The sequence below is a fragment of the Condylura cristata genome, unplaced genomic scaffold, assembly GCF_000260355.1.
Source record: "Condylura cristata isolate star-nosed mole 26May11 unplaced genomic scaffold, ConCri1.0 scaffold00014, whole genome shotgun sequence".
Classification (NCBI taxonomy): Eukaryota; Metazoa; Chordata; class Mammalia; order Eulipotyphla; family Talpidae; genus Condylura; species Condylura cristata.
In genome coordinates this window covers 26,634,961-26,657,308 of record NW_004567115.1, presented here as the reverse complement: position 1 = coordinate 26,657,308, position 22,348 = coordinate 26,634,961, and the positions used below count along the sequence as shown (strand labels likewise).

Below are 22,348 nucleotides of genomic sequence, written 5' to 3'. Positions count from 1 at the left end.
ATGAGTTTAACCATGTGTGGGCGCTTCCCTGGGACTCAGCCTGTCCTAGTTGATGTTTCTCAGCGTTGGTGTGGGATTCCCCTCACTGGCATGGTCCCCAATGTGAATTTCCGTGTCTGGATGAAGGTCTAGACAACATATGCCACACAGCACCCATTTCAAACCCAGTCTGTGGTCTACTCCATTCTAGAAAAATAGAGATCCCCAAATTAAACCCTTGGAGATGCTATAACCAATGTTCTGTCCTCTGGACCCAAACCACCTTTTATAAGCCTCCTGTCTATCTTTTTTATGGGTTCCACAGATATCCCATAATTAATTTCTTACTCAACTGGTTGGGGTCTCAGGGTGATCCTTGATCTAGTGCCTGTCTCTTGGACCCTGCCACACACACCCTCCATTCCCCAGCTTCCACCCCCCAACCACCACCCCCCACGCCCAGAACTCACATGGTGCCTGGTGACAAAACCCTGTGGGAACCCAGTTTTCCTTTGCCCACTTTGTGTCCATGTTATCTGGGCCTGGGTTTCATTTCTCTTCCTTGAAATCTAAGGACATTGATACAATTTTCCCAGGATGTGATTTCACCAAGATTTTTTTTTTTCTTCACGTACTGCACCAGCAACATTCCCTTGACTAAAATCAAGGCTCCCATTGTGACCATATCACCTCCCACACCTACCTCCTTCTCGGGCTTCCCAGAGGTTGGTGAAAGGAAAAACAATCTTGTATTTATGAGCAGCACAAAAGCCCCAGTTCCAAGACTAGGGTATTAACTGGCCTGAATCATTGGGTTTGTTACAGGGCACCCCAATGTGGATTGGGTTGCCTGTCTGTGGGTTTTCACCCGTGCGCTTACGATTCAATCCTATTATGGACACACTCAAAAGGTTAAATAATGGATTTATTTATAAGGAGAAAGGTAAAGGAGTAACCCAGGGAAAGAGGGAGAGAAACACAGGTTAAGTAGGATGTCCTACCAGTTCTGCTGACTTGGACTCCACCGGCACGCTGAAAACCGATTGAGCGCCAAAACGATCAGCTGCGAACCACCAGGTCGCCCCCCAGAGCCCACATGTCCGGTTTTATCCCAAGCTGGCTGCTCAGCTCCGCCCTCACGTCCTGGCAAGCTTCTTCTTGGTACTGATGGGATTTGGAGTTCCAGCATCTGGAGTGGGGGGGGAGTCCATGAAACCTGTACCTGTTACAGGTTTATTTTAGTAAAGTTCAGGGGTACCCAGAGTCTCCTCTCCTCTTTCCTGTGCTTGCTCCAAGAACCTTTCTGCTCAAGAACCCCATACCAGCCCATCTCCCAATTCCCTCCATTTCCCCACCTGCAGGTCATCCCAGGGGACCAGCAGCAGGTAGCCCCTCCCCCAGACTACTTTGAAGGTTAGTGCTCAACTTTGTATTTTAACCGAGAATTGACTACCTAAGAGCATGAATTTCCAAAGGCAGAGCTGTAGGCTCACCCTCCGGGTCACATCCTGTCCAGGCTTTAGAAGTCAATACCTGCACTGCAGTGTCTATGTGATCATTCGGAGATGATCATCCTCTGTAGGTGTTCAGACCTGTCTCATTACTGTCACGTTAAGCCAGAGCAATGGTGTCCCATCTCCCTGGGCTCTTGGCTGCCCTCAGCTGCAGCCCTGCAGCCTGTCTCCTATATTCTGCAGCTCACTCCATGTCCCTTGTTGCTGATTTTCTATATTGATGGAACTATTATCAGTGATAAAATATGGAGAAATAGTTTGACTTCAGCCACGGTGCTTCATTTCCAGCTTCAAAAATCTCATGATTTCGACACAAATGAGCATATAAAGGATCAGTACATACACCATTTAGTCTTGTCATCCCATAATTTCCTCTGCCGGCCTCTGTTTCCTCTCCTGGAGTGCCTGTCTCAGCTACATTTCAATCAATCATATCAGATGCCAAATAGCAGAGAGGTTGAGCTGCCAGAGATCTTGCGTAGTTATCTTTCTAACTCACACGTGACCAGCGCATTTGAAAGCTCAGCAGAAATAAAACTCTTGGCTGATGTCATAGCTCTTATTACTGGTATAGCTGATTCAAGCCTCAGCCTTTCTCCTACATCAAACGTTTGATCGATCATCTGCAAGGTCTTAACAAGTCAAGCAGGTTGTCTATTTTCAGGAGCATTTGCCTTTAAGAGCAGCCTACAGTGGCTGCTGGAAGTGGTTGGGTGGATGGGCCAGAGAGAAATTCCCGCAAGGTGGTTCAGAACTGTTTGGGCAGGGCACTGGCTTAGGGGCTCCTGCCTTTATGCCACAGTCTCACGCCGAGCTTGACCAGTCCCTTACAAAGAAGTCAGATCGTCTTCCCGATATTATGGAGCTGGGATATGGCAGGGAAGTCACCTGAAAAACATATATCAGGCGGAGGCCTTGTTCCACCACTCTGGCACACATCTCCCCTGGCCTCCAAGTGCTCCCCAGCCCAACCCACATCTCTCTGCAGGGGAGTTCAGCAGACCGCTTAATTGCCTCCGGGTATGTATTTGTTTAGAATTGTAAACACTTCTTTTGTAATGAACTTAGAACTAGCTGACCCTGAGGGCCCCTTGGGGCTGTTTATTTTTTATTGTTTTAACCAAAATTAATTTTATTATTTTTGTTTTTTATCAATCTCTTAACCCAATTTTTTTGGCTTACTTTTATCAACTTCATTTTTGTACAGTGTATACTCCCTTCTCTCAGATACACAGTTCCTTAACATTCCCATCCACGCTCCCCTTTACGGCATTTTAGACTCGGATTCCTAAGAAAGATGATTATTAAGACCCTATCCGACTTCCAAATTCCTGCTTTTAGATGACATCAGGACAATGAATAATCAGACTGGCGCAGCGCCAGGACACGCTGCGCAGCTCTGCTGCCATCAAGTACTTCCTCCCGCTCTTTATAAAAACAGGCCCGCCCCTGCTCCCTCGGAGTAGCTCCATGCACTGAGCATCCTCGGCTGCAAAGAAGCCCGCCCACCAGAGCCATCAACCCCACACCCTGCCTGGAAATTTAAAGGAGGCTGGAGCTGTGCAGGGAGATTGGAGGCATCCTGCAGGAGCCCAGCGCTGAGAGCAGATCCACGCCGAGGAAGCAGCGGTAGGTAGGAGTCTGTGCTCCTCTGACTTAATGAAGGGACTCACTTCGTAATTCAGTCCAAAAAGATGAGTAGACGGCACCCAAAAGGAGATTTCTTATTGTCTGCGGTTCATTGGGATGGGCTGAAGTGTTTTTGGAAGGAGGGGGGGAGAGAATAGGAGGGATTTTTGCTTGGAAAAGAAATCTCTGCTTGCAGAGTACAAGGGAAATGAAAAGAATCATGCAGAAATGCTCTGAATAGACCATGGGAGCACCTTACGACTGACCGGCACTAAATGTGAAGTCAGCCACCCTCTGACATCTGGCTGTCAGAGTCTAGGTCCTGAGGACTGTGAGAGAATTTGGTTTTCTCGCTGGCTGAATGAGCCTTGAGGAAGCTGAGGCTGGGGATGGGGCTGAGAGTGGCTTCACTCTAGAGCATAATTAATTAAGAAGGAAGTGCTGGGCTTGAGAAGAGGGTGACTTTTAGGGATAGGTTTCTGATCTGCCCCCCACTCTCTAGTGTTTTCCTCTGTCTCGTCCACTCGCAAGGGTAAGGTTCTCTTTAAGGACTTTCAGTTGCAGAGGAAAAATAACACCCATGTCTTCTATTCCTAAAGTACTGTGCAGGAAGCCTATCAAGGCTCTCTAGATTTTCACTGTTATTATCTTTATTTTCTTAACCTCACAGAGAGGGAGGGAGGGAAGAAGGAGGAAAACAAACAGGTAATGACAAATTCAAGTACAGAAAATGTGGTAAGATTTATTTGGTTAACCAAGATGCAATAATAATGGTCATCTCTTACTGCTGATTAATGACTGGAAAAAATTAAATGTGTGTGTACGTTTGCAACCTCATGAAGGAAACCTGCAAATATAACTATTACTATTAAGTGGAGTTCCCTCAAAGGAACTTAATAGCAATTCTTGCCCATGAGCAAGACTCACCCTGGAATCTGGACACTGATTTGTGCAGAATCAATGTAAGATGGTCACTGTGCGCTGCTGGGCCAGTGCTCCCTGTGAGATCTGAGCCTCAAAGCAATGGGGCACAGCAGGGACCCTGTGAGTATGGAGATAGAAATAGCCCCATCCTAGCCAAACTACCAAAAAATTTGTTCTCAGAGATGCCAGCCTGGAATCTCAAGGTCTTGTCAGGAATAGATGACAGCTACTCTCAGTTTCTGTCCAGGCTCCCCAAAATCATCTTGGTTATTTTGTGACCCAGGTCCCAAATTCTCCCAGGGTCTGTGCTGTACTCACAGTTCCTTCATCACAACAAGGGCAGTTCCTGCAGCCTGGGAGTAGCTGAGGAATAGCGGTCACCCTGTTACTAGTTTGTGTTGGTTGAGGCAGCATTTGGGCTTTGATTTCCCTGGGCCTTACATATCGATAAGCAGAGCTGATACCAGGATAGCTGTTGTAACAAGCAAGACTTTCATAAATGAGTGACTGACACCACAGAGCATTTGGGGAAACTTTCTGTCCTGATGAGGCCTGTTACTAAATCTTCCAAGGGAAGTTTTTCTAGTTGTGATGTTTTAATAGCAAATTCTGGGACCCTTTGCCTTGGATCATCCATCTGGAATGAGCAGAGCTCGCATCAGGACTTCCAAAGCTTCTGAAATGTGTACAGTTTGTTTTTAATCAGACCACTGAGATGATAGCATGGTACACCACAAGATCATCACCTCCAGGCATAATTCAAAATCTATGCACTTCTCTGAGAAATGGAGTATTAGATGGTGAGGAAAATTTGGATTTTTGAGTTTCAATGGCATTTTGTGTCTGTATCTATGGTCTCAGAATTAAATTTCGATTTTCTGTGAATGATTTTCGCTTCTGTTCTGAGAAGATGACTAGTATGGACAATGAATGTTCAGAGTACTCTCTGCCATTCATTTGGGGGGACATTTATTTTTGAATGGAGAAAAGCTCTGCCCATAGTCTCAGATTATAACTCTGATCCCAGTCAAGCAACTCACAAACCCATGTGGTTGGTCTCAAATCAAAGAGGGAGGACAATGTAGGCTCACAGAAAGTTAGAATTAGAAAGCTTAGCCATTGCCCTGCTCCATTCCCATTCAGTGAGTAGTCTCCTGAAACTGTCTTCACTGTCTGCTTACCTATAAGGACAGCACATTTTCCAGGTGAAATCTGTACACTTTATGTTTGGTGATCCTGCTGGGACATAGACCTCTCAAGAAGACAGATAAACCCAGTTCTTGGGCACCTGAAAAATAAGATCTGTGACAGAAGGGAAAATGAGCTAGTTGCTGTGTAGACAGTAGGTACTCATAAACATTTTTGGAAGGAATGATTCAGACCAGCTCAGATGCTGATTGTGACTACTCAGGAAATGCTGAGGTGCTGTTCTTCCTATAAAACTCACACACTGGTTGTCCTTAGCAGCTGCCATGGCACTATCCATGTCAACAGGTATAATCTGGAAGCTGACTCTTGGCCAAAGTTTTGACCAAGTGTACAGGATGCTCTTGTCACTGGCACCAGTGACCTGGAGAGGTTTGTTCGGGGATTTCTGATTCCATCTGGAACCACTGAAGTGAATGCTTCAAAGTCAGACTAAACTCAGACACTGAGAAAACTTTGTGTTGAAAGCTGTTTCTGGCTATTAAATAATCACATAGATTCTGTTAACTTACAAGGAGGCGTAAGGGAATCGAAACCCAACTCCTAGAACTCTTGGACTTTCCAAAACACACTTTCTTCTAGGAACACACTTGGGGGAGAGTTTGGGGTGTGTGAGTTATATCCTTTGCTCAATGAAAGGTGTTCGCTCTGAAGAATCAGGGGCTCTGGCTACTGCCACTATTAACCCTCAGCCTGTCTTGGGGATACACTCTGCTACGTTTCATTGTCTAGCCAACTCCTGCTTTTGCTCAACAGCTTATATAGTATAAACCCCAGAAAGCCTACCAGTTCCCACCGCACTAGCAGAAACTGAGATACCGCTCCTACTTCTACTCACACCTTTTTTAGTCTTGCCACTTTCCATCCCCACCCCTGCTTATCATAGTGCTCATCACATGGTACTAAGATTGTCTAATTATATGTCTGTTCCCTTCTTCAACTTTGAGTTTTTAAAGGCAGAGCATATGTGTGTTTACTAAGGAGCCTCTGTGCGGGGCATTATAAATCTTTAGTGGTAAATGCACAGTGAGCTAATCGTCACTTTTTTGTTCAGAAAGGGAGGAGATTAGACTGAGCTGGGATTAAAGGGCAAGGTGGATGGAAGGAGGAATAGACAAGCCACAGAGGATGGTCCCCTAGGAGCTTCCCGTGTCCTTGCATTACAGACCTTTTCATGAGCATTTGAATGTCAGCTCCATTCTTGAAGGTGTGGATGGGGGCTTGGTGGCAAGGCTGACGATGACTAATACGAAGAGGAAGACAATTAGTGAACCTGACCTCAGCAGGCTGTTCACAGAAAAGAGAAACAGCTTAGGCTGCAGAAAGAAAGAAAGATTATCAGTCCACCCCGCCTTGGAAAATTCCAGTTTCCTTATTTCCCTCATGCAATGTCTCTGGTTTTCAAACATCCATGTGGTCTGCATGGGATGGGCCTTATCAGTAGGCAGAGCCAGATCTTCCAGCTGTTTTAGCTGCTAATTCTGGCTTCCCTGAGAGTTCAGAGTAGTGCTGGCATGTGTGGTGTAAAAAATACGCCTGGGAAAGGCAAATAAGAAAACAGATTAAAAGCAGGAGAAAAAACACCGCATTCACTCCTGTTAATACGAATATGTACATGTAGATGAAGAACATGCCATTTTATATTCATTGTGAAAAATCTGGACACAGGTTATCGCAAGATCCGCAGGTGATCCAGGAAACAGTGTTTGATGTTAACCCTGGAACATGATGAGGGCAACATAGCTCTTGGCATCCTTTGTATCTTGAAACTTATTGTTATTGATCCAGAGAGACTCTGAAACTTTGATGCTCTCACTTCTGAAAAATGGACATGTTAGTGACTGCACTTAACCCTCCTGTGCTCCAGCCCCTGAGTAGTACCTTTACCTGTTTCTTCTCTAAGTTTCTTAACAATTCAGCAATGTGGATATGATGAGCTTATGAAAAAAACCAGGAAACACCATATAACCTATAAGTGGCACTTTTCCCTCAAAAGTGTGATGATCCTATTTTGTATGATTTTCTCAAGTTATTTTTAGGCTCTGGGGATGCTCAAAAACATATTCCATGTAAATTCATGGGCATACCGCCCTCCCTGGGTGACACAGGGTGTTGGAACGCTGCACTGCAGAGCCAAGCTGTGGTGCTTCCATGAGAGTTCAATCTCTGCCCCGAATGTGACCCACAGGGCGCGGCAGACCTCTCCTGACCCGCCCGCTGCTCCCCTCAGCAGTGTACTTCGTCCATCTGCCTGCTCTGCTCCTCACTCTGTCTCTGGTGAAGCCTCTTGCTGCCCCTGCCCCTCTGGCCTGTACCCTAACTCTGTATGCATAAATAAATAAAATCTTAGGGGCCCTCCCTGGTGGCGCAGCGGGTTGGAGCACTGCACTAAGAAGCTTAAGCCACTTCAGCATGAGTTTGATTCCCGCCTGCCCCAGAGGTGACCACATGGCGTGGCCATGTGGTCACCTCCGCATCTCTGGCCTGTACCCCAGTTCTGTATGAATAAATAAATCTTAAAAAAAAAATTTAAAAAATAAATAAAATCTTAAAAAAAATTAATGATCATAACATTCGCAAGCCCGAAAGGATTATCTAGAAGAACTGGGCATCGCAAATTTGAGTGCTGACCCCAACTTCCACAAAGGTGTACCACTTAGGGAAAGTCTCTTCCACTTCTCTCATCTGTTAAAATTAGATAGTAACATTACCTTTCGTGATTCAGTGAGCAGAAAAAGAATTTGTAAATTCTTTGCTTTGAAAGTGGTAGGTACTGAAATACCTGTTTAAGTGGCATTAATTCATACACATTTCACAAAAATGTCAGTCACTTATCCATAAGCCCAGTAAGACACAAACATACTAATGTAATGATACAATGAATTTCCCATTTTTGTCCTGACACAAGTGTGTTGAATTCGAGGAGACCAAAGGATTATTAAATTATTGTGTCTTTAACTATCTTGCCGTGATGTTTGTTTTAGGGAGTGGAAAGAACATCAGGAACTACCGCCATTGCCTAATAAGGCACACTTTTAGATTAACGTTCGATTGTAGGGCTTGTTTCAATTGGGGTTAACATTTTATTGCACTGACTAATCGAGTGAGCTTTTCCAGCCGAACCTTCACAAGAATCTAAGTTTATTAGATTTCTTTGTTTTTATCTGAGTAGGAGGCTGTATACACTTCTTCCTAGGCAGACGTGTTGGTTCCACAACCAGCACTCTGGGCTCCTCCAGCCAGGAGGAGGAGGAGTGTTGAGCCAAGGTTTTTCTGAGTAGCCAGTTTAACATCATATAACTTAGCTGCAGGTCATATGCTTCTATTTTGAAGATTCCTTGGAGAGAATTCTGCCCTGAGCACTTGAGTGGAGGGTGCCAGGAAAGCATTCTAGTTATCTCATTGGAGTCAATCAAACTAAATAAGGTTTTAAAAGCGTATAAAAGAGCTCAAGAAGAGAGAAGATAAGCTTGGGCATATATAAAATTAACCTTTTGAAAAGTTAAGAACTGCTTGTTTGACGGCAGTTTTTCAAAGTGGTTTTTATACTGAGAGCAGTTTCTCTAAAAAGCAGGACCTGTGTGCGGGGACAGAGCTATGAAACTAACAGCTCCTGTCTGGTTCCTGTCCCGGGGATGCCTGGGACCAGACAAAAGACAGCTTTTGTGGCACTCCCCCACTTTCCAAACTTCTGTGGCACCTTCTTTTGACTATAGTAACATGGCTTTGTGGTTCCGAGGGTTTCTGGTTATTTTTTATTTTTTGGCAGGCATCCTGAGCCATGGTGGCTGGGGGGTGGAGGGAGGGTGTTGTTTGTTTAAAAAAAAGTGAGTCACTTTAGGTTATTGGTACTCTTGCAGACTGACTAACTCAGATTTCCAGAGCTTTGTAAAGCATTAGTAACCCAAGAGTTCCCTTTACCAAAGATTAAGAAAGCCATGCAGAGTGTAAAATTTGTTAATAGTACTAATTTACTTTTGTCTTTCCCATGATTTCCATCCTCTAATTCTTCATGCTTCCGCTTATTTCTTGCTGGGCAAGTGTATAACCTACAAGTCCTTGTTCTGTAATATCTGGGGCAGTTGCATTGCTTACACCCAGAGCCACAGGACGTGGGTGACTGCTACAGTTACTTTATTACAAATCCCTTTATAGCATGTAGCTGAGTGTTTAAATAATGGCAGTTATGCTCGCTTATAAGTGTTTAACAATCTGCACACTCGTGATGTCATTTGTTCTCACAATGGAAACCACAAAACCATAGTCCTGGAGGAAAATTTTACAGTCTGGTCCACATGATTTTGCGTCCCTGGGAGCAGATTTTATGCCTAAAAAACAAAGAAGCTTTTTGGAAGGGCAACACATTGTACTCAGTCATTTTAACTTCCCATGAATCAGTTCATCGGTACCTTTCTGATAAAAAAATCAGCAGATCTTTATGGGGGAAGATGGAGGAGATATGAGGACAGGACAAAAGTTAATAATGCCAGTGGGCGTAAGTGCCAAGGCATTGAACATTGAAGACTTGCCACCGGCTTTTCCCCAGGTCCTTCCTCTAGCAGCTATATTGCCACTGTGATGACTCCTCCAACACAGTGCAAACAGTTATTAACTGGTACTGTCAATCATCATTCCTCTCAGCAACTAGTGCAGAAATGACCTCTGAATTTCTGACTGGCATTATCATTTCGCAGCCCAAGTGGCATGCACGCTTGGCTGTTGGAGTAACGGCTCCCTGGCTACCATTGTTCGCTGTTACTTGGCGTGGTCAGCCACAGTCTCCTGCAGGGGCCATTGAGCTGAGTTGCTCTGGTTCTGCAGCCAGCAGAACCCAACTGGGCTGCCAGGTAGGAGGGCCAGTGCTCTGTGGCACACGGGAAGCCGTCCTCCAGGCTGGGTCCTGCATAAGGATGCCTGCCCTAGCAGCCTTGCCATCCGGGAAAACCATGTGCCCTGCCTTCTTCTGATGTGCATAGACCTTTTGTCAAATCACAAGACCTGCATCTGTTGAAATATCATCCAACAAAGATGTCTTTTGCATTGGTCAACTTTGTGCCCTAGGGAAGGTCTGTCAGGCCTAGAAACTCTAGATCGTGGTTACCACAGATTTCATCTGGTCTACTGCACTCATCTGGTGATATGTTCAAAGGATTTAGGGGTTCTGCTTCAATAAGTGAGACATCATGTGCTTCCTTTCTCCCCACTTCTCTCTTTCTCTTCCTCCCTTTTTGCCTTCCTTGTTTTCTCTCCTTCTCCCTCTCCCCCACCTTTCTTTCCCTTCTAGTGTTTCCTCCTTCCCTTTCTTCCTCCGTTCCTCCTGCTTTTTCATTTCTTTGGTTCTGGGAAACTTAAATAAAGCCAAAGGAAGAGAGTCTTTGTATTTATTAAGTTAACTTCTCAAAGACTTCTCACTTGAGCCCTCATCCCCCACATGACCTCACAGGGAGCTCTCTGCACATCTCCCCTGCTTGAGAGCCTGAGATCGTAAAGTTGAAGTCTGAGTCCCAGCAGCTCTGTGCCTGAGTCCACATTTCTGATATTCCCTTTGTCCTTTGTCCAGGCACTGCCCCCAGACCTTTACGCCCACCTCTTGAACAAAGGCAAAACAAAGACACTTTATCCTCCCTTACTTCTTTCTCCCTGTCTTGGGACTGCACTGCTAATCAGCTGCAGGGATGACTAATTTCTTTGTCATTCTCCTACTCCATTCTGCCTGTCCAGTCGCTCTAGCTGCCTCTGTGCATCCAGGAGAGGACAGAGCAAGCTAGCCAGCCAGATCACTTGCACTGGGTCAGCTCCAGCCCTGAAGACCAAGACAGACCAGGGAAGATAAGAGTAGAAAGAAGAGAGACCATCTCTCTAACTTCCAGAAGCAAAAGACCAAAAATGTCTCTTGCCCCTCTTACAGATCCTAAACTTTTTTTTTTTATGATGGTCAAAATTTTTATTTATTTTTTATTTTTTTATTACAAAAGTTTATTTTTACATCATTTTGTACATTTTTTTTCTATCCCGATGCAGATCCTAAACTTTGATTGCAAAAGTGGTTGATGTAATGCAGCTGTTGGAATATTTTACACCCAGCCTGTCACACTTCCCTCCATCAGGTGCCCCTCCCTCCCATCTGTCTAGGGAATGCAAATGTGCTAATTCTTCTCTTCTCACTTTGCAGTTTTCCTACTTGTAGAATTGTGTTCCATGTGGGCGGACTTTGAGTTCTTGAAAGAAAGCAGTAACTTGGCCGGCATCCAAAAAAAAGACTCAACCACTCCCTTGGGCTTAGGTGGGTGAGCGGGCAGAAAGGATTGGTGGATTTGACATGCAAGGTGAAGAAAAGCTCCTTGTTTGATGGCATGTCATCTGCGCACTCATTTATTGTTTCATTCAGCATTTCTTTATGAAATCTTGAGTTCAGAGCTCTCCCTATATCCTCAAGGCTTGGCTAAAATAATAAAGGATGGGATAATCTCTAAATATGGGGAAATGGTTACCATCAGGAATACAAAGGAGGAATGAATTTAAGGTCTGTTTTTAAAAGTTTTAAATAATGACATAGAATTAAGAAGGGGAATTGAGGAATTTGAAGTCTTTTTTTTTTTTTAAGATTCATTTATTATTTATGCACACAGAACTGGGGTACAGGCCGGAGGTGCAGGGGCAGTGATAGGATTCACCAGAGACAGAGTGGGGAGCAGAATAGGCTGACTGATGAGGTACACTGCCGCGCCATGTGGGTCACCTCCGGGGCTGGGGATCTGAGAACTCATGTTGAAGTGGCTTTAGCTTCTTAGTGCTACACTTTAACCTGCTGTACCACCAGGGAGGGCCCTGAAGTAGTTTAAAGAAAGGGGACATTTGAGAAAAGCTAAGAAAGAAAATTAGGAATAATTCCTTGGGAATGTAATGTAACCAAACACTCTTGTTTTGCACGAATTTAACTCCCTTCTTCTGCTTGTAAACTTTTTTTTTTTTTTTAAGATTTATTTATTTATGCATACAGAACAGGCCAGAGGTGCAGGGATGGTGAGAGAATTCACCACACACACAGAGTGGGGAGCAGAACAAGCTGACTGATGAAGTACACTGCTGAAGGGAGCAGCGGGCAGGTCAGGTCTGCCGCGCCATGTGGATCTCCTCCAGGGCAGGCAGGAATGGAACTCATGCGGAAGTGGCTTTAGCTTCTTACTGCTGTGCTTTAAACCACTGTGCCACCAGGGAGGACCTTGCCTGTAATCTTGAGCAGAAGCAAGTGCCTTCCTCAGACTGAGAAATGTCACACATGCCCAAACAGAACAAACTTCCCAGTTCTCTGTTTCCTTCACATGGGGTTTAGTGGGGCCGGGGCGGAATGCAGGTCGACAAGACCTTCTCTGAGCCTGTGGTCTGATTTTCTTATTGGAATCATTTGATCCGTACATCTCCCCATCTCCCCATAGCTCCATTTCCCCATCTCTGCCTGTCACCATCAGCCCAAGAAAAATCAGCCAGGCACAAAAAAATATCCAAAGCAACCTCCTCATCCTCCATGAACTTTTTATCCTGGCTCCCATGGAAGCTGTGGCCATGTCCTTTGTGAAGAAACAACAGAGCCAGAACCATGCCAGGATAGAAACTCTGCGCGCCTCTGAACAGGGCCCTTTGGGTCCTTGGGAGCCTCAGGATAAGGGGGAGGGGGACAAAAGTTGTTGTGACTGAAGGGAAATGAGTCAAGAGAAGAAGTGCCCCAATTTAATTTTTGTGGAAAAAGATCTGAATGGGCCAGACCACAAAATTACACCCCGACCAAATTACCCACTTTGAACTTCTGAATGCAAGGCCTTTGGGAAAGGCACTTGGAAACCAAGATTTTGCATCCAGGGGGATCTGAGTTTAATGACCAAAAACCAGATGCCTTTGCTCCTTCTGCAAATCTATACTTTGCCCAGGCTCTCTATAAAAAAGGAGACAAACATTCCGATGGAATGGTGGGAGAGTGCAGGCTGGTCTGGAGAAGACATTGCTTTGTTGGACAAGATAGACATTATGAGTAGAAGAGCAGAGGCATCTGAGGCAGGCTGGCTCTGTGAAAGTCCCTCTGGTTTCCTCTGAAAAGCCACTGTGCTAAATCTAGTCACCAAGGCAGGAATTCACTTGCAGGGAAGCCAAGGTTGCAAAGAGGATCAGACATGGCTTGCCCTTCGGCGCACAGAAATCTGTGCAGGCCCATCTTCCAGCAACCCAAAAGTCCAGGTGGATGAAGGGACAGAAAAAATGTGATCTCTACAGACAGACAGAGGAAGAAATTCTGATGCACACGACGAATGGATGAACCTGAGAACACTGCACTGCTTAACTAAAGCAAGCTAGTCACGAAAGGGTGCAGTTGAGATCCATTTGGATAGGAGGTCAAATAGTCAACTCTTGGAGACAGAAGGTAGAATGGAGGCCCCTGGAAAATGGGACTTAGTGTTTAATGGGGACAGATTTTCAGCGGGGGAAGAGGAAGAAATTCTGTGGCTGGATGGCAGTGATGGTTGAGCAATGTTGAAATGGTAAGTTTTGTGTTATGCATATTTCATTACAGTTCAAAAATAAATGTCATGTATTTTTGGTGTACAAAAAAATCATGTTCCGGATATGTGTGCCATTTCCTGTGGTAGAAGCTAGTGCTGGAGGGACCAGGATGTAATATAAATTTGCAGGTTCTGGAACTTAGTCATAATCTTTGACTGCTCACATCACATGACGAGTTTTTTCTCCTTTTCTTCCAGAATTAGAGGGACACCGAAGAAATGATGAACAAAATGAAGAGGGAGCTGTGGTGTGTACTGCTGTTTTATGGAGCAGCCTTCGCTTTACCCTGGCAGGTGGGTGTGTCCCATCTCTTCCAGATATTCCTCCATGTGCCAGAGGCACCAAGGGCAGATGGCATGGAGCTGAGAGGGTCAGCAGGGCCACCAAACCCACATGTATGTGGCGGTTGCCCAGGAGTTAGGTTGCCAGATGCCCCCCAGCCCTTATTCAGACTTCATAGCTATGCCCATTCCTACCTTTGACTGCCTCTTGGAGCTGTTTTCAAAGAGTGTGGTTGAATTCATCTGTAAGGTACTTATGAAAGATAACACATGTGCCGTGCATGAGTCATGGAATTGGGCGAGCTGCCCTGGGGCTGTTCACAGTCCAGTTGGGCAGGAGCTGTACCACACACACGGTCTCTGAAAGTGCCACAACCAAGGGCATCATAGAAGGCCCAGTGGGCACTGCCAAGCAGGAGGATTTTTGAGAAGGGAGAGTCAGGGATGTCTATGCTGGGGAGGCAGGGGCTACAACTCTGCTTCTCAATAAGGTGGCCACTAACCACATGTGGCTGTTTGATTTTAAAATTACATAGAATTGAAAATTCGTTTTGGTCACACTAACCACATTGCCAGTGCTCAGTGGCTGTGTGAGGCTACCATATTGGACAGCATGGATATTAAACATATCTGTCATTCAGACAGCTGTTTTGGACATGGGGGAAGATTAGAAAAGGAAGCAGGAAATGCATCTTCCCTCTGGGGCTAGTTACCTGAGGGGGAAGCTCTGGGTATGTGGTGTCTGATTGATGGATTCTTGGTTGGTTTTCCAGTTTGGCCACCTTTGTCCTTAAGATACACAGTGTGAGCTGATCCTTTTTCCACCTCTGGTTCTTTGCAGGAAATCCACATGCAATTCATAAGAAGAGCCAGATCTTATGGTAAGATGAGTCTGAGGTAGACGGGGTCAGTGGAGGTGGCAGGTACCTCAGGGTTTGTGGGTTTAAGGATGTAGGGCTCTGCTGAGTCAGGTGAGGGGAAATTTTACAGTGTAAATCTGTAAAGACATCTGTGTCACCCCTCCTGTTCCATTCCGGAGGTTGAGACCATGAGCCAGGTTCTGGGGGAACAAGAACAGGTGTGTTGTCTCTCAAGGGGGCAGGCCATCACAAAGGGTGATGCCTTTGAGCTCAATAGCCCCAAATTCTGTGACACAGATGAGAAAACAGAGCCTGGAGAGACTGAGTGGTCATCCAGGGCATTGGCAGGCTGCAGCAGTCCTGGACTCCCAGCTTTTTCTGGGCTGGGCACCCCATTCCACTGAGTTCATGCAACACCTTCATTACATAACAGTGTGCCTGATGCTGAGCGTTTCTGTTGGTACAGTAGGGATAACTGACCTGGGTTACCTCATAGGATGGGAGGGGGAGACCACATGTAGAGTTGACTCTTGAAGTCTAAAAGACATTCCCATTAAGAGTCCAAGAAGTGAAAGTAAATACGCAAAGAAGATTGTCTTGAGTCTGACTTGAAGAAATCTAGCTCCAGTGTCAGGTCCAAAACTCTCAACTCCCAGGGCCTTCAGCTCCTGCTTCCTTTGGGGCCTGACCTAGTTCCTCTGGGTCTGGAAGACTTGGCAGCATCCCTTTTAAAGTGGAAGTTTCTCCAGAGTGAGTCACGTCTCAATTCTTAACACCTTCATTGCTGGCCAGTACAGTGTTTCCTACAACGGTGCCCAGGTTCTCAGACCCTCAAGGGAAGCAACAGTAGCATTTACAATGGGTAGACACTACTTCTTTAAGGAATTGCTTATTTTTTTAAGTTGGCATTGTAGTCTGCAAATAGAAAGAGGGAAGGACTATTAATGGAGGTACTTTAACTATTTTTAGTATACCAAAACTACCAAAGAAAGTAACACATTTTCTGCAGGCACACAAAAAGTCAGTTTTCCTGCACCCCATATGAAGCAGTTCTGTGCAGTAGTACTCTGTGGGTCAAAAACTCTGGTAGTCCAGTGTATGTATTTTCTGATAAAAATGAATCATGAAGAGCATTAACTTAAAAATTTACTTTGAAAAATTCTTTTTAAAGTGAGGGCCCATCGGTGAAAAATAAACAATAAAAGGGGTCTTTGGTGACAAATATCAAGTGTTTGCTATGTGCCAGCAGAGAGCAAGGAAGGAATCAAGGTGGGTTATGTTGAGAATGAGTGAGGGGTTTTGTCACAAAACAGGGCTGCCCGTCAGTGCTTGATGAGACTGCCCGGCAGACGCAGCCCATCTCTCGTTATAGGGACCTGCAGAGATGAGAAAACGCAGATGGTTTACCTGCACCACGAGTCATGGCTGCGCCCCATGATCAGAAGCAACCGGGTAGAATACTGCAGGTGCAACAGTGGCCAGGCGCAATGCCACTCGGTGCCCATCAAAGGTACGGACCGTTCAGACTAGGGCTTTAGACTTCAGGATCCAGTCTCAGGTGCACAAACCCTGACTCTCAGGGTCCCTGGCATGTTCAAACAGAGATTCTAAGAGTGCATTGCCTTGGGCAAAGAGGATGGGGCCAATAATGTTGGACCTGGACAGATGCTTTCACCTGCCAAGCTTCATTTTCTGCACCTGTAAAATGGGGAGAATAGTAGCACACACTAACTCTTGCTTTGCTGCAAGGAATTAAATGAATTCATTTTTGTAAATGGCTTAGAAGGGTGTGTATGTCGAAAATATGCTTACATTTGACTCATCATTTTTTCAAACTACACTGACAGTATTTAGGGGTGTTCTGGTTTGCATTCAACAGGTTGCAGTGAACCGAGATGCTTCAATGGGGGAACATGTTGGCAGGCCTTGTATTTCTCAGATTTTGTCTGCCAGTGTCCTGAAGGATTTGTTGGGAAACGCTGTGAAATAGGTGAGTGGTGGGTGGGTTCGTGGGCGAGAGGAGTAGTTAGGAAATCCTCAGCAGCAGGACAGGACATGTAATGTCCCTGGGGCAAGGCTGGGGGTAGTGATGGGAAAGGATCGTCCAGGATTTGGTTAGGAAAACAAAGTGCTGTGCCCAGGGCCCAAAGGCAGGGCCTTCATGTGAATAAGGAGTCGGGCTGTGCCATCAGTCAGCTGTGTGACCCAGTCCCCAGACCTCCTGCATTCCTGTGTCCTCAGCCCCTAACTGGCCTCATCCGTAGGGGTGATGATAGAAGCAGGTATGTGGCTCATGTGGGAAACAAATGGATCCCTGATTACGCTGTCATATATCCTGCTTTCAGATACCCGCGCCACCTGCTACAAGGACCTGGGTGTCACCTATAGGGGCACATGGAGCACAGCAGAAAGCGGGGCTGAGTGTGTCAACTGGAACAGCAGTGCGTTGATCTGGAAACACTATAATGGGCGGAGGCGAGATGCTGTCAAGTTAGGCCTTGGGAACCACAATTACTGCAGGTGAGAAGCCATCTTTCCAACCGAGAGGGTGGTTCCCTGGTGAGCAGCCGCAGGTGAGAAAGTCCTACCTCAGCTAGCTAGGGTTCTCCAGATACAGAACTGATTGGAAAGACATATAAAGAGATATATTTTAAGACTCTTGTTCACATAATTGTGGGACTAGCAAGTCTGAAACCTGTAGGCAGCAAGCAAGCTAGAAACTGGGAACTCAGACAGGAGTTTTGAGTCAGAATTTCTTCTCAGCTTTTGCTCTTGAAATCTACTGCTTGGATGAAACCCACACACAGTGCTGCCTTAAAGGCAGTTGACTGCAGGTGGTAACCACATCTGTGAAATCCTTTCACACCAAGCCCTAGAAGAGTGTGTGTTTAAACAACTGGGCACAGTAGTCTAGCCAAGCTGACACAGAAAACCAGCCACCACATAGCTGCCCACTTTCCACTTGGCACTCACACACTTCTCCTCACACCATGCTGGAGTCCAGGTAAAGGCAGTAAGTCACACTTCCATCTGGCGTGACACTAGCCCCTCCCCCAGAGAGGGAAGCAGACGGCCTGGGTAGAGAGGAGAGGCTTCCCTTGTAACCTCGCGTGGGCCATTTTCCAGAAACCCAGACCAAGACAGCAAGCCCTGGTGCTACGTCTTCAAGGCAGGGAAGTATAGCCCGGAGTTCTGCAGCACACCTGCCTGCACCCAGGGTAAGTGAGCTCCTGCACCCTCCGGGCACCAATGGGGTGAGCTTCTCATAGGACAAGTCTGTTGTCCTCCTGGAACTGAGGAGAGAAAGGAACAGGGAGGTAGTTATTTTGGCTGTAGAGGAAGGAAAGTCAAGAGACTGAGGTCTCACCCAGGCTGGACCTTTAACTCGCAGTTTGACCTTGAGCTAAACTCTATCCACATGACTCTCATTTTCCTAATCTACAGAGGAGATGGGTGAAGTAGTGGTTTCCAGTCCTTTTGGGGCGTGGGGTGGTTGATGAATTGTTCTCAGCTTCTTCTTCCGCCCTCTCCCACTCAACCTATAAGGAAATTTCCCAGGCTTAAAAAACACAAAGTTGGGTCCTCCCTGGTGGTGCAGGGGCTTAGGGCACAGCACTGCATGCTGGCTGCAGCCACTTCAGTGCGAATTCGATCCCTGGCTCCGGAGGTGACCCACATGGCGCGGCAGACCTCTCCTGACCCGCCCGTTGCTCCTCTCAGCAGTGTGCTTCATCGATCTGCCTGTTCTGCTCCCCACTCTGTCTCAGTGTAAGGTAATGCTGATGTGCCTGTGAAACACGAATCTACATTAACCCAAAGACATCCTCCCACCCCAGAGCTGGTTTAAATTGGGACTCACTGATCTAGATGATCTTAAAGATCCCTTCGAAGTTGCTGTTTATGTTAGTGATATCCTTTGTCAGTTTCCAGTGTGGAGAAAAGAGGGTAGATGGGATTGACAGGTGACAATACGCACTGCTCAAAGGGTCACATACTGTCTTCCTTCCCAAGACTGACAAAGCCTTCAGAGCACTGGCAGGCAAATTAGGTGCTGCTGACATCTCCCTCCCTTGAAGTACCTTAATTCAATGCCGCCTGTCAAGTACAAATGAGGAAACCCCTAATTGCTTCCCAAGCAGCTCCAGGAATAACAACTGTTAACTGAACACAGGCCCCTTTCCTGCTGAGCCCAACTGTATGAAGAGTCTCCCTCAGCATAGCTATCGAGGAAGCCCAAACAGTTAGTGGAAGCTGGCACACTCCATAGAAGCTTTTTGCCACCCCTTGAAGAAGGGCAAAGCAGAGAAGAAAATGAGAGTCACGTGGATAAAGAGTTTAGCTCAAGGTCAAATTGCTAGTCAATGGTCAAGCCTGGGTGAGACCTCAGTCTCTTGACTGTCCTTCCTCCACAGCCAAATTCCTTCCCCTGGACGCCTGGCTCCCTCTACTTCCCTGGCCAGCAGCTCTACCTCAGGGCCTGCTGCAAACCCCAGCTTGCCTTTTGCATTTGATTGGTTTTGCTTCACTTTGAGATTTCTTTTGTTCCAGAAAATGGGAACTGCTACATCAAAAATGGGTTAACATATCGTGGCACCCACAGCCGTACCATGTCTGGTGCCTCCTGCCTCAAGTGGAACGCCAAGGTCCTGCTGAGCGCGAAGCACACAGCGAGGATGACTGATGCCCGGGCGCTGGGTCTGGGCAACCACAATTACTGCCGGTGTGTAGCGTGGTCTGGGAGGGTCACACTGGGCAGAAGGCTGAGATCAGCATATAAGATAGGAGATTTGATGCCTAAAGTTATATGAAAGACCAGCAGGTGGAAAGGAATCATAGATATTATTTAGTCCATTGCTAAACAATGGCTATTATGAAGAGCAGTATACTCCAGCTTTTTAATCCAAATTCTAAGAGTAGCTACTTAGAACTCTCTAGTCTGCTCTTCATTGCACTTTTATTTCTGAGAATTCTGAGTTTGCTCATAGCACAGCTCACAGTTGCTCCTGACACCCTTGTGAAATGAGAATGCTGATAGAAAAACCAAGTGAACGTTGTTTTCTTAGGCTGGGTCTGTGGCGAGGCCATGTCCAGAAACCAGGGTCCCTCTGCCAGCTTCGTGTTTTTACCTGGTTCACTGAACCTTCTCCTTTTAAGTGGCTTGTGATGTGATTGAAAATGTGACTGGAAACCTTAAACCCATATCACCAGGAACCCAGATGGGGATGACAGACCTTGGTGCTACGTGCTGAAGGACCTCAGGGTGATGTGGGAATACTGCAACGTGCCCCAGTGCTGTAAGGACTGACCCTCACCACCTGCCTCTGTCCAGCTTTTCTTTGACCATTTCCCCTTCCGCTTCCTGTGTCTTCACATCTGTCTGCTCAGTGTGTGTAGCCGCCTGATTTTGGTGGGTGGGGGCTTCCATGACTCAAGCAGCAGTGGGCTGACCACACTCTGGGGCAGGGAGTAAAGGGACAGGGCAAAGAAAAAGGAGAAAAGCAGACCCATTTCTCTTTGTATTCAATAGGCTTGAAATTTCCCCTCTAGATGACTCTATTAACGATGAGGGGGGTGGCAGAGGAGGATGTGAAATGGCACAGCTAGCTTATACGTGTGACTGCCCAGATAATAAAATAAAACATTTTCCCAACAACGTGGTGGGACGTAGTCTTCCCACCGCCACTTAGTGCATAAGGAAACATGCTTTTAGAAGTCACGTGACCTGCCCCAGCTCACTGGGCTTGAAGCAATAGAGCGAGGACCTGATCCCACCTCATCTGACTCTAAGGCTTGTATGACAGATGCTGCAAGAATGGTTCATTCACTGAGGTTTTGTTATAATGTTGATAAGGAAAAGAAATCGTGGTTGATATTGAACAAGTGATGTTACTTCGGGATCTGCTTTCTTGACATTTTCTTTTAAAGTTCAAAGAACTTACTGACAGTGCCTAGTGAGGACTCTGCTTCTGCCTGTGACTTCTTGCTTTCTCATAAAACCATTGTATCACAGGGGAAGTAGGTTAGATGTGGGGTCAGAATCAGAAAATTTTAGCTGGCACACTTTGCTAAAAAGATTAAACTTCAGTTTGGAAGTTGTCTGAGGCTAGATTATTATTTACTCTGTGCCTATGAACACACAGACCAGCCAAAATGTTCCTCAAGAAACAGAGTCTAGTTGGGAAGGAACAACAAAGACTGTCAGTGAACTCACATCCAAGGCCATGGTGGGGAGTCCTAGGAGCAGTTCCTGTAAGCTGCTCGTTTACAGCAGGAGTGTTAAGAGTGCTCCATGAGGAGGTAGTCACAATGCGTCATTATTTGTTAAGCCTGGAAATGGATCCAGAAAAAACTATAGTAACAAATGAAACAGCTGAAAGCTTTCTAGTTTTTGAGTCAAAGCGATCTGGGTTCAAATCTAGGTACCATTATGATATTGGGCAATAATGTGTCAGCTTCTCCAAAGTTCAGTGTTGTAAAGGCTAAAGAGTAGAGTACTTGATAAGTCATATATAGTCAACAAAGGAAAGCTGGGATTTTTTTTTATAGTCATGGAGACTATTCTATCACTGTACCACACTTACAGTATAATAAGCTTGTAGAACCTTGGGGTTCAAAAAGAAGAAATCAAGGATCTCACCTCAGGACACCTGCTGATCACTTTTCTTTGTCCCTTCTTTCCCAGCCACCTGTGGCCTGAGAAAATACAAGCAAACTCAGTTCCGCATTAAAGGAGGACTCTTCACGGACATCACCTCTCATCCATGGCAGGCTGCCATCTTTGTCAAGAAGGGGTCAAGAGAGAACTTTGTGTGTGGGGGTATGCTGATCAGTTCCTGCTGGGTCCTGTCTGCTGCCCACTGCTTCCTGAACAGGTAGGACTAAGAAAAAGGCATTTTCCAACTCCCTACAGCCTTGAAACCAGGCCTAGTAGGAGAACTCACACCAAGAAGAGTTTCCTAAGGCTTTTTCTCCATTAGGTCTTCTCAGGGCCTTAAGGTGGTCTTGGGCAGAACGTACCGGTTGGTCCCTGGAGAGGAGGAGCAGACATTCAAAGTAGAAAAGTACATTATCCATGAGAAATTTGATCCTGAGACCTACGACAATGACATTGGTAAGATGTCTCATTCTCCCTGCCTCTCTTGCCAGTTGCACGTGACACCCATACATGTGCTCTCACTCCTCCTTCCAAACCCTCACCCTCTGATTCACCTTCCTCTCAAAAAAGCAACACAGCCTTTTTTTTTTTTTTAAAGATTTACTTATTTATGCATACAGAACTGGGGTTCAAGTCAGAGGTGCAGAGGGTAATAGGATTCACCAGAGACAGAGTGGGGAGCAGAACAGACAGATCGACGAAGTACACTGCTGAGGGGAGCAGTGGGCGGGTCAGGAGAGGTCTGCC

General features: G+C 46.0%; 1 protein-coding gene across 1 annotated transcript in view; it reads left to right on the top strand.

The window, feature by feature from the left end:
• Positions 1 to 2,275: 2,275 nt before the first annotated feature.
• The window catches only part of PLAT (plasminogen activator, tissue), a 24,102-nt gene continuing 4,029 nt past the window's right edge, over positions 2,276 to 22,348 (top strand). Inside the window, exons 1-12 of the mRNA XM_004682276.2 lie at positions 2,276 to 2,513; positions 2,935 to 3,126; positions 14,003 to 14,098; positions 14,928 to 14,967; positions 16,319 to 16,456; positions 16,826 to 16,936; positions 17,292 to 17,466; positions 18,073 to 18,164; positions 19,495 to 19,666; positions 20,155 to 20,240; positions 21,629 to 21,818; positions 21,924 to 22,057. Coding sequence (XP_004682333.2) covers positions 14,024 to 14,098; positions 14,928 to 14,967; positions 16,319 to 16,456; positions 16,826 to 16,936; positions 17,292 to 17,466; positions 18,073 to 18,164; positions 19,495 to 19,666; positions 20,155 to 20,240; positions 21,629 to 21,818; positions 21,924 to 22,057 — 1,213 coding nt within the window. The 5' untranslated portion in view covers positions 2,276 to 2,513; positions 2,935 to 3,126; positions 14,003 to 14,023. The remainder of the gene's footprint in view (positions 2,514 to 2,934; positions 3,127 to 14,002; positions 14,099 to 14,927; positions 14,968 to 16,318; positions 16,457 to 16,825; positions 16,937 to 17,291; positions 17,467 to 18,072; positions 18,165 to 19,494; positions 19,667 to 20,154; positions 20,241 to 21,628; positions 21,819 to 21,923; positions 22,058 to 22,348) is intronic.